The following is a 13,072-nucleotide window of genomic DNA, read 5'->3' as shown; positions in this document are numbered from 1 at the left end:
TCAGCCCCGCCCCCCGGGGGGGGGGGGGGGAGGAGGAGGGAATTCCTTCTCCAGACGGGAGTCCCAGCTCAGGCTGCCCTGCCCCCACCCGGGCTCCACAGTCGGGATCCAGGCATCTCCGGGCTGCTCGGGGACCCCTCCCCCACCCCATCAGCGCCTCCCTCCCTGGAACCCCGGGCTGAGTCCAGGGCTCCCCACTTCCCTTACAGCACAGGGCATTCTATGCTTTGAAGTCCCCAGGCACAGCCCACAGTAGGTCCTTGGAGACTGTTTATTGACTAAAGGGACACTTTCTCTTTGCATCACTGTCATCACTTTTTCTGTGTCTCTCTGGGCCTCCATCTCTCATACCCTGTTTCTGTCTCTGTGACTCTCCATCTGTGTGTCTCTGTGTCTCTTTCTGCTTCTCAGGCTCCCCCCTCTGTCTCTGTCCATCTCTTTGTCTCCTCCTCCCCACCCCCACTCCTTTGTCTGCCACCAGGATTCCACCCTGGTGACAACAGGCACTAAAGCTGGGCAGCAGGTGTGTGTTGGGGGAGGGGAGAGGGTGGGGTGTCAGGCCCGCGACCTCACCTCCCACCTCCATCTGACGCTGATCTTTTTTGGTATCCCTCTCCCAGCTTCCCTGCCAAGCCATGCCCTTGACTGGTGGGGAGCCAGCCCTGGAGAGTGGGATGGCTGACCCCTCCAGCCTCTCGCTGTCTCTGTCTCTCTCTGTTTCTACCTCACTGTCTGCAGTCTCTGCATCTCTGGGTCTATGCATTTCTCCACGGTTTCTCTTTGGTTCTCTGTTTTGGGCTCTCTCTCTGCATCTCTCTATGTCTGTGTTCTTCACTCTGCATGTGTCTCTGCACGTTTTGTCTCTGCATTTCTGTGTCTCTGCATATCTGTCTCTCTCGGGGTCTGTCTGTTAGTGTCTGTGTCTCCTGGTCTCTCTGCGCATGTCTGTCTGTAACACTGTTTCTGTTTCTCTGGCTCTGTCTTTCACGCCTCTATCCTTCTAGCTCTTTCTGGGGTCTCTCTTTATGTCTCTGCAGTTCTCCCTTTTTGGGTCCCTATTTCTGTCACTATGGGGTCTCCATTGTCTCTGCGTCTCGCTGTGTGTACATCTCTCTGTTTTCCATTTCTTTCTGAGTCTCTGTCTTTTTTCTCCTCTCTCCTTGGGTCTCTGACTCTGTGTGAGTGTCTCTGACTCAGTCTCTGTGTCTCTGGATGTCTCTCTCTTTGGGCCTCGGTCTCCACCTCTCTGTGCAACCCACCTGGAGCAGAGGAGCCTAGAACGCCCTATATCAGAGACCCAGCTCAGCTCCTGGTGTGCGGCATGGCTTTGGGGCACCCTGCCCTCAGTTCTCCCGTCTCTCTCACACCTAAACCCCCAGGTAGTAAACACACAGCCACTCCCAGGTCAGAGAGAAGCTTTATTCCTTAGGGCCATTCTCAGGGCCAGGGTGGCTCAGCCCTCAAACTTTTTCTTGCGGCCCTCCATTCCACTGAGCGCGTCGATGTTCTTACGCCAGTCTCCCACCTCCCGGTTTTCCTGGAGGGAAGAGGGTCAGAGGTTAGCGGCTCTTCCTGGTCCACAATCTCAAGCATCCTCCACCTGCCCTCCAGGCTGCTGGGCCACTCTGTTCTGGATGCCTGTCCAAGGATCTCGCTCAGGAACACTTCTTGTCCCCTCCAACAATCCCTTCCAATTTGCCCCATTCACTTCCTGTCTCCCTCTTGCACTTCCTGTCTTCCACATGCACCTCCTGCCTCCCCCCTGCACCTCCTGTCTCCTTCCTACACTTCCTGTCTCCCACCTGCACTTCCTGTCTCCCACGTACACTCCCTACTCCTTACATACATGTTCCCTTCCTATTGCACCTCTGTCTTTCCCCTCCCATTTCCTGTCACCCTCTGCACCTCCTCACTCCTTGCTACTTCCTTTCTCCCTAATGCACTTCCTGCCTTCTCGTTCTACTTCCTGTCTTCCTCTTGCATTTCCTGTGTCCCTCCTATACTTCCTGTTGAGGATCCTTACCACATACTTATCCCCACAACTCCAAGCACCATCTGCCCTCAGGATAGGCCCTGGGATTGTTGCCTCCCACACCCTCACCTCTAAGCACCCCCTTTCCTGGCCCTAGCCATGCTCACCTTCTCGGTGTCTTCCTTCTTCACCTGCTTGAGGTGGGCCCGAAGGTCTAAGGTCTCCTTAGCCCTGGTCCCCAGCAGTGCCTGCATCATGGCATCCGCAGAGATCCGCACCCTCCGCAGGGTGGGCCGCTTAAACTTGCCCCGAAGGTCAAAGATCTTCTGATTCAGATCTGCAATCTGGGGGTGGCCATAAGAGGAGGTGGAGACCCCTCCCTCCACTTCCCCCTTGCCCTACTCTTCCACCCTCCACTCCCCTCCTATCCCTATCCAGGCTTCATCCAGGCTCTCCCCAGCTCAGGCTCCCACTGCCTTTGGGACAAAATCCAAGTTCCTCATCTGGGAACAGGAAGCCCTCCCCGATCCGTCCCAGTGTCTTCTCTGAAAACCACTGAAACTTCCCAGTCCAGCTACATGCATCTCACTGTTCCCCAGCCCGTGCCTGAGCTCATTTACCAACACTCCATGCTGCAGCCACACAATTCCACAAACATATTTTCTTCTGTCCCACCTCCTGGCTTTTGCATGTGCTGTTCCCTCTGCCTGGGACAGTCTTCCCCGATCATATTGTACTCATCCTTCTGCCCCCACCCTGCCAGACTCACAGACTTGTCCTGGGTCTCCTGGTGTCTGCAACCACAAGCAGCTGCCAGGGGTCAGGCTGAGACCACAGGCCCAGGCATTGCATCCTACCCTGAAGGGACCCAGAATGCCCAGTGCCTCCCACCTCCGTGATGTTCTTGGTGACTTTCGCCTCCACATCGTATCTCTCCTCATCCACCTTGTCCACACGGGCATGGAGCTGTCGGCACAAGTCCTGGTGGAGGAATGGTAGTGTGTGTGGTGAGGGGAAAGCTGGAGATCCAGACTCCTGGGTCTGAGGGAGGAGGAACTGGGGACCTGGACATCTGGTCCTGAAGGATAAGACTGAAGCTGGATTCTGGGGGAACTGTGAACAAGGCAGAACTCCGGAGTCCTGAGAATCTGACTGAATTAGGTTGGAAGAACTGACCTCTGGGTTTTGAGACTGTGGGCAGCTGCAGGCCATATTTCTGAATTCCTGATGGTGAGGATTGGGGGACTGGACGGGAAGGTCCTGAGCAGGAGGGGATACCGCCTATACCCGTGAGTCCTAAGGATGCAAGTCCGGACAGTAGGAACCTCGGACCCCGGGCTGGGCAAGAGTCCCTGGTTACAGCCAGTACCTGCAGCTCCTCGAAGCCCAGCCCAGCCAGCTCCAAAGGCTGGCATCGCGTGCTCAAGGCGCGCCCCTTCTCTCCGCGCCGCTCCTCCGCCTCCCGCTCCAGCTCCTGCTTCGCAATCTGCAGCATCAGGGTCTGCGGAGGGGACCATCGCCCACCCGGCGTAGATGGCTAAGGACTGCGCGCCGGAGAAAGCGGCCTCCGCCCTCCAGAGACCCGCCCCCTCAAGATCAATCATTTCAAGGCCACGCCCCTCCCACGGGGGGGCTCTCCGCCGCGAAGCCACGCCCCCATAACGCCGCACAGCAAGCCAAGCCCCGCCCACTCGCACAGCCGAAGCCCCACCCCAACCTTCAAGCTCCGCCCCCTTGAGAACTAGGCGCCCTCTCCAGGCCCATCCGCACCTTCAGCTGCAGTTTTCTTGAGGCGGAGATCTTAGACTTTTTCTGCCGGGGTGAGAAGAACCAATGAAGAATCAGGGAGGGGGGTCCGAAGGTGGGCAGTGAGAGGGGCTTCAGAACCCGCCCCCTGAAACCAGGTCCAGATTTGGGCCTGCTTCCAACTCCAGCCCATAGCCTACGGGAAGCCACGCCCCTCAGCCCCATCCACCAATCTGAGCCTCTGACTCCGGCTAGGCACCACCCACCACTCCCAAAGCAGTCGCAGTTCTCACGGGCACCGGAACTCCGCCCACAGGCAGTTCTCACCAATCCGAGCCCGATTGTGTGCGAAACTCCGCCCCTGAAGCCACTCATCCTCTTGGGTTCCGCCCATGGCCGAAGCCCCGCCCCATTGAGGTCCTGGCTCCGCCCCCTCCCCAAGGTGCGGGAAACCCCCTGCGGGGCCCCGCCCCCCGCAGGGCCCCGCCCTCACCTTGGCGTGCGGCTCGGTGGCGTAGGCGCGGTAGTTGGCCGAGGAGCGGCGTCGGACCGGGGGCGGGGCCTGGGGTCGGGGGAACCGAGCCACGTCACCAGCGGGACTCCCTAGCCCCGCTCCATGCCCGCTCTGGGGCTGCAGACTCCCGCCCCAGACCCCTCCCCACCACACCATCCCCGGCGGTGCCAATGCACCCACGCCTGCTCTCACCGCATTGCCGCTCCTGCAGGGAGAAAAACCAAGACGGGGGTTAATGGTAGGCCTGTGTCCCTTCCAGTCCGTCTCCTAAGGGACCCCAGAAGCACCTGTGACTAGGAGGTCCGGCCCACCAGTCCCGTCTTCTCGGGTCCTAGGGGTCTGATTCCCAAACTCTTGCCTCATTCCCACTTACACCCACGAGTCCTGCCCCTCCCTGCCTTCTCAGGCCAGCTCTCCAACCTCGCAGCTCTCACCCATCTCGGGAGCCCGGGAGGTCGCCCTACCTCCCACTACCCGGGTTTCGGGAGACCAGGGTACTAAGCATCACTCACTGGTCCGCCATGCTGAGTCTCAGGCCAGGAGTTGCAGGAGGCAGAGAAGGGGCAAGGGGCTCTTGGAGGGCCAGTGAGAGGGCGTCCGGGGTGACCTTGAAGGAACCCGGGACTTCGGTCTTGTCCGGTCTGCCCAAGCTCCACTGAGGACACTGAGATAAAGGGCGAGGACGGAGACTAAATATACTGCCGCCCCCTCCTCCCCCTGCCCAGGATGCGAGATAACCGGGCGCGTGAGGGGTGGGGCGGGCCGTGCTCCAGCTGAATCACCCCTTCACCTTGGCCGCCTGGGAATCCGGCTCCCCCCTCCCTCAGACCCGCGAGTCCAGACCCCCAACCCCTCCTCCCTCAGACCTGGGAGTCTGGGCCCCCGGCCCCTCCCTTAAATCTTGTCCTGTCACTAAATTGCAGTCTTCATGAGGGCTGGAACTTTGTCTTTTTCACCATCTTATGGTCAGTTTCAGCGCCCCAAACCTGTTAGCCACTCAATAAATTTGGCTGATTTATATGAGGATCTAGGTGCCCAGACTCTGAGGTGACAGCACCAGAAAATCACCCCTAGTCCACTCGGAAACCCAGAAATCTGGTCTTGGGTCTCCTCTCTGAACCACTCCTGCCCTTCCCCTCTCCCAGCCCCGGAGACAGACTGAGGACAGGAAAGACACACGGACACACGGAGAAGAGGACCTGGCTCTTTTACTGGGACTTCGTGGGTGCTGACCAGCCCCAGGAATGGAGACACCCCCAACCTCCAGTTAGGAACGGGACTCCTGGGGACAAGGGGATGCACGCAGAGGGGCTGAGACCTTGGGCCAGATCTCTAGGCTGCACTTAGAGTCCCAGGAGTGGAATGCAGAACTCTGAGAGAACAATCTAGAATTCCAGGAATAGAATATGGAATCCAGGGAATGGAATCTGAAATTCTAGGAACACTTCTGGGGCTGAGTGGGAATGTTGAGAGTATAATTGAGTATTCTAAAGGCGGGTTCTAATTCCAGGGCCTAACTTTAGAAGGCAGAGATGGGGGACATGGTCTCTGGGGGTCAGGTCAGACTCTCTGGTTTGGGGGTCTGACGCCCTGTGGGCGGAGCCAGAACCTGCGAGAGTGAAACCTGAGACTCTGAGGGCAGCTTAAGGGGTTCAGAAGGTGGGGTCTGGCCTTCAAGGGCCTGGGTCAGGTCCTCAGAGGGCGGGATCATTGTCTGAAGGGGCGGGGCCAGTGCTTCTGGGGGCGGGCCCAGTGCTTCTGGTGTCAGAGTGCCGGATTCCACAGCTGGGTCAATGCAGCCGGGAACAGAGTCCTCGGACTTGTAGAAGCGTGCAAAGGTCTCCGACGACCTGGCCCCGGGCTGTGGGGCGAATCCAGCCGCCTGAGCTAGCTCCTCGACACAGGTGGAGAACCCCTGGAGCTGCTCCTGCCGCAGGTCCACCAGATACCTGAAACCAGGAAGTGGTGTGTTAGGGGACCCGGCATTCGGTCCCCAGCCTGGACCTTTCCTGCCCTGGGCTCCACTGGCTTACCGGGCTAATTCCACAATCAGGTGTCCTCGGGGGGCCACGCAGGCCCCGAGCTCAGGGCTGAGAAGATGGACCATCCTTCGGGGAGAAAAGGGGAGGGCTGAGGCTCAGACTTCCACGTCCTAAGGGAGGAGGGGGCTGGGAACCTGGACACTGAGGGAGGAGGGGGCTGGGGGCCTGGACTCCTGGGTCTGAGGGAGGAGGGGCTAGGGGCCTGAGATCCCGGGCCTGAGGGAAGAGGGGCTCAGGGAGGGAAGTCCGAGGACCTCCTGGGCCCTCTTACCCACAGGACACGTAGAGAAGCTGGAACCGTCCCTTGTAGCAGCTCTTATGGTGGAGGGTCTGGGCAGAACCGAGGGGCAGGAAGTGGACAGTGAAGGATTCCGGGCCGGGGGCTGCCGGGGAAGACTGGCAGAGTCAGGCAGACACACAAAGCTTGGAGATAACACTCCCTTGTCTATCCCGAAGCCCTTTCTCATCCTTTCTCTTAGGCAGATTCCTGGAAAATTCTGGCAAAGTCTGCCCTGCGGGTAGAAACCCATTTCACAGACCAGGAAACTGAGACTCAAGAGAGAGAAAGACGTCAGGAGGCCCAGGGCCACACAGGGCATCCAGACACCCGGGAGGGCCAGGCTGGGGGATAGTTAACGACCAGATTTGGGGCTGGGGGTCCCTCCCAAGGTGAGCTGGGCCCAGCACATTGTTAGAATGTTCTCAGCCTCTTAGAGTTCTGTGGGTAGGATTAGAATTCCACTATTGGAATCCAGAATGCTAAGAATGGCATCAGGATTTAGGAAAGGGAGAGAAACACAGAGAAAAGAGAGAAAAAGAGGCGGAATGTCAGGAAGGGACGGTCGTTTGTCCAGGCATCAGAAACCGTATCAGCTCACGCTCGGATTTGAAATACTCAGAGACTGAAGCCTGCGAAGGGGGTCCGGGTCCCACCCTCTCCCAGAGGATGATGTATTCAGTTTATCACCCGAGCTCCGCCTCTTATTTCAAGGGGGAGAGCGGAGTCCGTTGCGTACCGGGCTCCCGGGTGCCACCTCCGTCACATCGCGCCTCCTCCTCGGGGGCTCCCTGGCCGGCTCTCGGGCGCCCCCAGGCGGCCACCTCGCGGAACAGCTCCGTCACGTTGTGCTGCGTGATCTCGCCGGCGGTCTGCGCGGGAGAAGGGGCGTGGCCGGACGCTGGGCTAGGACCGCGTGGGCGGGGCTGAGAGCTTGGATTTCCAGGTTCGCTTAGAAAGCAGAGGGGGCAGAGGCTCGCGAACCCACCCCCAGCCCCAGCCCCGCCTGCCGCACACCTTGACAGGCTGCCCGTTGCTGGTCCGCAGGAGGCTTTCGTCGTCAGCTTCGATGCCGAAGGCCACAAAGGGCCCCGTGGCGATGTCCCCCCAGTACCCACGCGCTGCCACGCGCTCCCCGCGCTGGGAAAGCAGGGAGAGAGAAGGAGGTGGGTGAGGTTGATGTGCGGGATCCTGGCTCCCGGGTCCCCCTAGTGAAGGACCTGGCCTGGGCAGGGAGTGGACACGCACGTGGCTCAGGAGGCGACCGGACGCCAGGGTCCGGTTGGGCACGTGGTAGGCACTGGAGTCTCTGAGTTCAAAGGCGACTCCTGTGTCCCTCCAGCGTCTAAACTCGCGAGTGTGGATGACTCGGGCCTGGGGAGGGGGTAGGCAAGAAGAGAGGCCTCAGTGAATCTAGTATATGGGCCCCCAGCCCCTCTTTCCGAAGACCCAGCACTCAGGGCCTCCCCAGTCCCTCCTCCCTCAGACCCAGGATCAGCCCTGCAGCCCCTCGTCCTTCCCACCCAGGACTAAGGGCCCCCAGCCCCCTCACCCCGCGGTCGTGCAGCTTCATGTGCAGATCCCAGTCGCTGACACCGCGCCTGGCGTCGTAGCGGGAGCCCAGGTAGTGGCGCAGCCTCGAGTCCCAGAGGCGGCTCATGGGGAAGGCCTCGGGCCCCTTCTCCCCGCCAGCCCAGAAGCGGAATATGGCCTCCAGCGCGTCGCGCTCGCGGAACTGCGCGGCCAGGCACGCGTGGGGAGACAGCGAGGGAGAGGGGGCTGCAGGGAGAGCGGCTTCTCCTGCTTGACCCTCCCTTCCACCCCAGGGCGCGGGAACGAATCTCTTCTTTCTCAGATAAAGAAACTGAGGCTCAGAGAGCAGAAGCCACTCCCGAAGGCCAAATCCCACAGCGGGAGCCGGGGAGCTGGGGTTCGAACTCCCGAGACCCCAGCCCGCTCCATCACCGCAACCCCTTTTGGACCGCCCATCTCCATTCTTCCCGGGGCCACCCAGATCCCAGGTGCTGACGGGACGGAGGCCGGGCGGCGGCACCTTGAGGGCGCCGAGGCTGAGCCAGGGCAGCTGCTCCGCCAGGCGGTCGGGCTCCGGCACCAGGTGCGCCAGGCGGTCGGCCTGGGCGCACACGAAGGTGGCCACCGCGGGGCGCAGCAGCGCGTTCCCCCACACCTCCAGGAAGGTCTCGCTCCTCTCTGCCGGGAGGGGGGAGAAAATTAGTGAGGAGCAGAGGGGTGAGGCCAGAAATAAGACCCATGTGGATGACGCATACCCTCTTTATAGTAATCTTATTATTTCGTAGTCATATAATGAGTACAACGGACCCCGGCAAACCCCACACATCCCAACAGCTAGAACACGGAGAATAACTTACACCTCACCTCGGTCTCCGCGCCTGTTCCTCCCCACCCTCCAGGGAACCCCAATGCTGAATTTCATGTTTAAGTTTCCCTTGCCTTCAAAAAGAAAAGGTTATATACAGATATAGATGGAGATGGAGAGATTTGTGTGTTAAAATGTTGTAGTATAAATTGTTTCACTTTCGTTAAGAATCTTACAGGAGAGAACTATACGCCTTTAGTCGTATACACATATATAGCTATATCGATATATCTAAATCCTTATATAAGTTGTTTCATTTAGTTGTTTAAGAACCTTGTAAAGGAGAACTATATACCTTTAGTTAGATAGATTAGACTATTTTAGTTCTAGCTGTTTAAGAGCTTTATACAAAGTGCATTGTGACATGTGTGCAACGTATTCTGAATGCCGTGGGCTATTAATAACCACTGCTATCCATGATCATGATAAGAATAATACTCACTGAGAGCTATGAGTCTATATCACAAGCCTGGAGCTATGCACTGTTCACTGAATCCTCACAAGTATTCTACGGGAGAAGAACTTTTAGGATCCCCATTTTATAAATATAGAAACTGAGGCCCAGAAAGGGATCGATGCTAGCCCAAGGTCACACAGCAAGGAGAGCCAGAATTTGAACACAGCCTGTCTGAGTCCAGACTTTGCCCTAGGCACTAAGCTGAAGCTGTGGTTACTGGGAAATAATCACTTTCTGCCTCCCCGTCCAAATCCTCCTCCTCCTTTCAGTCTCACTTCCAAGGCTGCCACTTCCAGGCAAACTCCCGGGGAGTCACACCTCTAACTGAGGGAGACTCAGGCCTGAGGGAGGCTTCCGGCAGGACTGAGCTCGGCTCAGTCAAGCCCTCCCCACATCTTGGGGACGCACCACCTCTCAGGAAGTCCCTTCATCTCTTTGGGGCTTCTCCTGCTGAAGGAGCTTTTGAATGCTTACACTCTGTCTTGCACTGTTCTGACAGTTTCATGTGGATTTTCCCCTGGAATTTTCTCAATGACTCTAGGAGGTATTATTTTTAGCCCCATTTCACAGGTGGGAAAAGCTGAGGCTCTAAGGCTGCCAAACGAGTGAACAAGTGATGAAATAGGGAACAAGATCCAAAAGTTTTAATTGCACCATTGAAATCTCTGCAGGGAGGGGAAAGGGTCTGGGGGCTGGAATATCTGGGTCCTTGCAACTGACCTTGCAGCCCCATCTTCTCAGGATCCTCCAGGGCTAGGCTGAAGATCAGCATGTGTCGGGCCACAGCTTCCAGATTATTCTCCAGCACATAGAACTGGAAGGATGGACAGGGCAGAGTGATTCTGAGATCTGTGTCTCTGGCTCCTAGGAGACCCAGGAGTGGTAGACCTCAGCCCCCTCCTTCCACAGGACCCAGGAGTCCTGTGCACAAGCCTCCTCTCTTCCAACACAGGAGTCTGGGCGCCCAGAACCCTCCTCCCCACTACTATTCAGGAAACGGGTCCTCAGGCTTTTCTCCCACTTGAACCCAGGAGTCCCCAACTCGAGACCCTTCCTTCCTCAGGATGCATGAGTCCAGGTCCCCAGCTCCCTCCTCCCTCAAGGACTCAGGAATCTGGGCTCTCATCTTCACCCTCCTCCCTCCACCACTCCAGAACCCCAACTCACGCGGAACCTTCTCCGAGGCCAGAGGGCCGCCCTGGCCAGGGTTCGCAGCAGGTGCCGCCCATCGACGGATCCCAGCAGCAGTACATCTAGCTCGGGGATCTCGTGCTCTGTATTGGCCTCCGAGTCTGGGTCCACTGGAGGACCTGGCAAGACTACAGCAGGCTGGGGTTGGTGGCCTGGAGAGGCCCCCCTGAAGGGCCCCCAGCGCGTTGGACTCCAACTCCCAGCAGGACTAGCGCCCCTAGTCTAGGTTCCAAAGGGAGCTGTGCCTCTAAGCATGCTGAGACTCGTAGTCAGCAGAGAGGCCACCTGCCGTTGGAGCCTGAGAACGTTAGCGAGCCGTCTGCCAGGCTGTGAAGGCAGCCGCTGGGTCAGACGATTGGTAGTCCTGGGTGCGGGACTCACTGTCAGCCTGCAGGTCCAGCGCCGGGGACAGGCCCCACCAGGACACGGAGCCGAAGCCTGCGCCCGAGCCTGCCGGTGTGGTCATCGCCCTGCGGGGCAGACATCCTGGGAATCCCCAAACATCGTGTCCGCATCGCCCACCCATTCCCCACTCACCGCCCCTGACTTCTCGCCCCTTTCCTCCACGTAACACCCCGCTCACCTTTATCCTCCCAGATATCCCAGGACACCCCCTCCCTCCCTGCTCTGTGCTGAGCAGCTGTCCCGCGCCCCCTTCACAACTGCTGCCCATAGCCCCCGCCCTTTTCGATCAATCGGCCAATGGGAGTATGTGGACTGGCACCGCCCCGATCAACTGACCAGTGAGAGTGAGTGGGATACGCCCATTACAAACTTTTGGCCAATGGGAACGCTGAGGGACGAGAAAGGTGCGTGGACGCGGTTGTCATGACGACGGCGCTGGAGGAGAAGGGGCGGGGCCGGAAGAAACTGGGGCGGGGCCTGGGGCGGTGCAAATTTCTGAGATGAGGGAGGCCCGGGCTGTCTTAAATTTAGACCGAACGGAATAGAGTCTTCATTAATCCAAATTAAAGTGAGGTGGCCTAGACTTTAAACTATGGATTCTGTGTCCCCTTTCCCCCTCACACCCTGACTCTACTACACAGGGTTTCTCACCAGGTGGGAAGCCCAGCAATGTGCTGGGGCCAGCTAGCTCCGGCCCCTGGTTGTTACACTTTCAAGAATTTTATGACCTGGTTGTTAGACAGTCATTACTAAAAATTAATTTTTTTACTAAATTAATTACTAAAAATTGAATTCCAGTTAAATACGTTACATTAAAATAAAAGTAATGCATACTCAAAACTCATTTCCTATTTCACTATTATTGATGCTCTTAAAGTTATTTACATCTATTGTATCTGTATGAATGCAATACTACTTTAATGCAATAGTTTAAAAAATCAAATTGGCAAACTACGACCATGGGGTGTCTATTTTGTAAATAAAGTTTTATTAGAACCAGGGCCAGGATTAGGAAGAGGCAGAGTCTCCCAAGTGCAGGGTCAGATCCTGTCTTTAAAATTTTTATATTTTGTCAAACGTATATTTTTTTGTATTGCATTACTTTTATCTTGATTACTGAGTTTTGCTTTGTTTTGGCTTCACCCTAAATTTAGGGACCCTCATCCTGGCCCTGGGAAATAGTATATGATGGTGTGCTAGTAGACATCTCTTCTTAACCCCATATTCAGTGAGTTCACATTGGTGGCTTGAAAATCATCCACGGTGGGAGTATTTACACCATGGAAATGAGCAGACTACACCCCAGGGCCTGAGAAAGTCAGTAACAGCACACCACGGGAAGCGTACCCACTCCCCTCCTGCCTCCAGGTCTGTATTATCTGCGTTGTTCTCTCTAACATCTTCCCCCATTCTTCCCCTGGAAAAGCCCAGCTCCTCTTCCAACTCCAGTTGGGGATCTTCCTCTGAGTTTTTCTCCTGCCTTCCCAGCAGAGTGGCCACAGCAGTCTACTCTGTGACTCCCACTACTTTATATTTGGGGGACCAGACAGCAGGACGCTTGCGAGTGCGGCTTTTGGTGTCAGACATGCCTGGGTTTACATCTCGCTCAGTCACTTGGTGGCTGAGAGGCCTCAATCCCACACTCGGCATATCTACTTTGTTTCCTTGATGAGAGTAAGTCGCTTGGAGGTAAAGCCTGGGTTTGCATCAATTTACGGTTCCCAGCATCCAACAGAAGCTGTTACAGAGAAGACCTTGGGAAATACAGAATGGATGGATGATGGAAGGAAGAAAGAAAGGGAGGGAGGGAAATATGAGTCTAAAAGTCTATTTAAATCATGGGGGAGACAGCGGATCAATTCATATGCACATGAACTCTCATCGACTCCTCACAGCAAACATGCTGTAGGTATTATTATTATCACAATTTTTCAGATGAGGAAACTGAGGCACGGGGGGTGAGTGAGTGAATAAATGAATGGATGAGCAAGAGAGTGAGTGGGTGAGTAGGTGAGTGGGTGGGTAGATGAGTGGCCGTCCAGACTAGACAGCCCTACCCCTGCCTTTGTG

At 56.9% G+C, this 13,072-nt stretch overlaps 2 protein-coding genes across 2 annotated transcripts; both read right to left on the bottom strand.

The window, feature by feature from the left end:
* Window positions 1-1,398: 1,398 nt before the first annotated feature.
* Window positions 1,399-4,895, bottom strand: TNNI3 (troponin I3, cardiac type). Its single transcript, XM_046680495.1, has 8 exons — window positions 4,745-4,895; window positions 4,425-4,437; window positions 4,212-4,280; window positions 3,743-3,784; window positions 3,342-3,473; window positions 2,864-2,953; window positions 2,140-2,316; window positions 1,399-1,537 (listed from the first exon to the last, which is right to left on the bottom strand). Exons 1-8 carry the CDS (start codon window positions 4,753-4,755, stop codon window positions 1,454-1,456), a joined length of 618 nt encoding a protein of 205 aa, XP_046536451.1. The 5' UTR covers window positions 4,756-4,895; the 3' UTR covers window positions 1,399-1,453.
* Window positions 4,896-5,059: 164 nt separating this feature from the next.
* On the bottom strand, window positions 5,060-11,250 carry DNAAF3 (dynein axonemal assembly factor 3). The gene is made up of 12 exons (XM_046680494.1): window positions 11,181-11,250; window positions 10,979-11,067; window positions 10,574-10,725; window positions 10,127-10,220; window positions 8,605-8,762; window positions 8,104-8,286; window positions 7,800-7,925; window positions 7,569-7,691; window positions 7,291-7,423; window positions 6,546-6,657; window positions 6,266-6,340; window positions 5,060-6,181 (listed from the first exon to the last, which is right to left on the bottom strand). Exons 2-12 carry the CDS (start codon window positions 11,061-11,063, stop codon window positions 5,788-5,790), a joined length of 1,635 nt encoding a protein of 544 aa, XP_046536450.1. The 5' UTR covers window positions 11,064-11,067; window positions 11,181-11,250; the 3' UTR covers window positions 5,060-5,787.
* Between the last annotated feature and the right edge of the window lie 1,822 nt (window positions 11,251-13,072).

Source organism: Equus quagga, chromosome 13, assembly GCF_021613505.1.
Source record: "Equus quagga isolate Etosha38 chromosome 13, UCLA_HA_Equagga_1.0, whole genome shotgun sequence".
NCBI lineage: Eukaryota > Metazoa > Chordata > Mammalia > Perissodactyla > Equidae > Equus > Equus quagga.
Note: the sequence above shows the minus strand (reverse complement) of the source record. Positions and strands in the feature narration are given on the sequence as shown.

Bases quoted from the DNA above. Each gene is read 5' to 3' on its own strand.
- TNNI3 (XM_046680495.1), bottom strand. The intron at 3,474-3,742 runs GTGCGGATGGGC...TCCCCTCCGCAG, and splicing joins CAAGAAAACTGCAGCTGAAG to ACCCTGATGCTGCAGATTGC. The intron at 2,317-2,863 runs GTGGGAGGCACT...GGCCACCCCCAG, and splicing joins TCACCAAGAACATCACGGAG to ATTGCAGATCTGAATCAGAA.
- DNAAF3 (XM_046680494.1), bottom strand. From the start codon at position 11,063: ATGACCACACCGGCAGGCTCGGGCGCAGGCTTCGGCTCCGTGTCCTGG. The intron at 10,726-10,978 runs GTGAGTCCCGCA...AGCCTGCTGTAG, and splicing joins GCTGGACCTGCAGGCTGACA to TCTTGCCAGGTCCTCCAGTG. The intron at 6,182-6,265 runs GTAAGCCAGTGG...TCCTGGTTTCAG, and splicing joins CTGATTGTGGAATTAGCCCG to GTATCTGGTGGACCTGCGGC.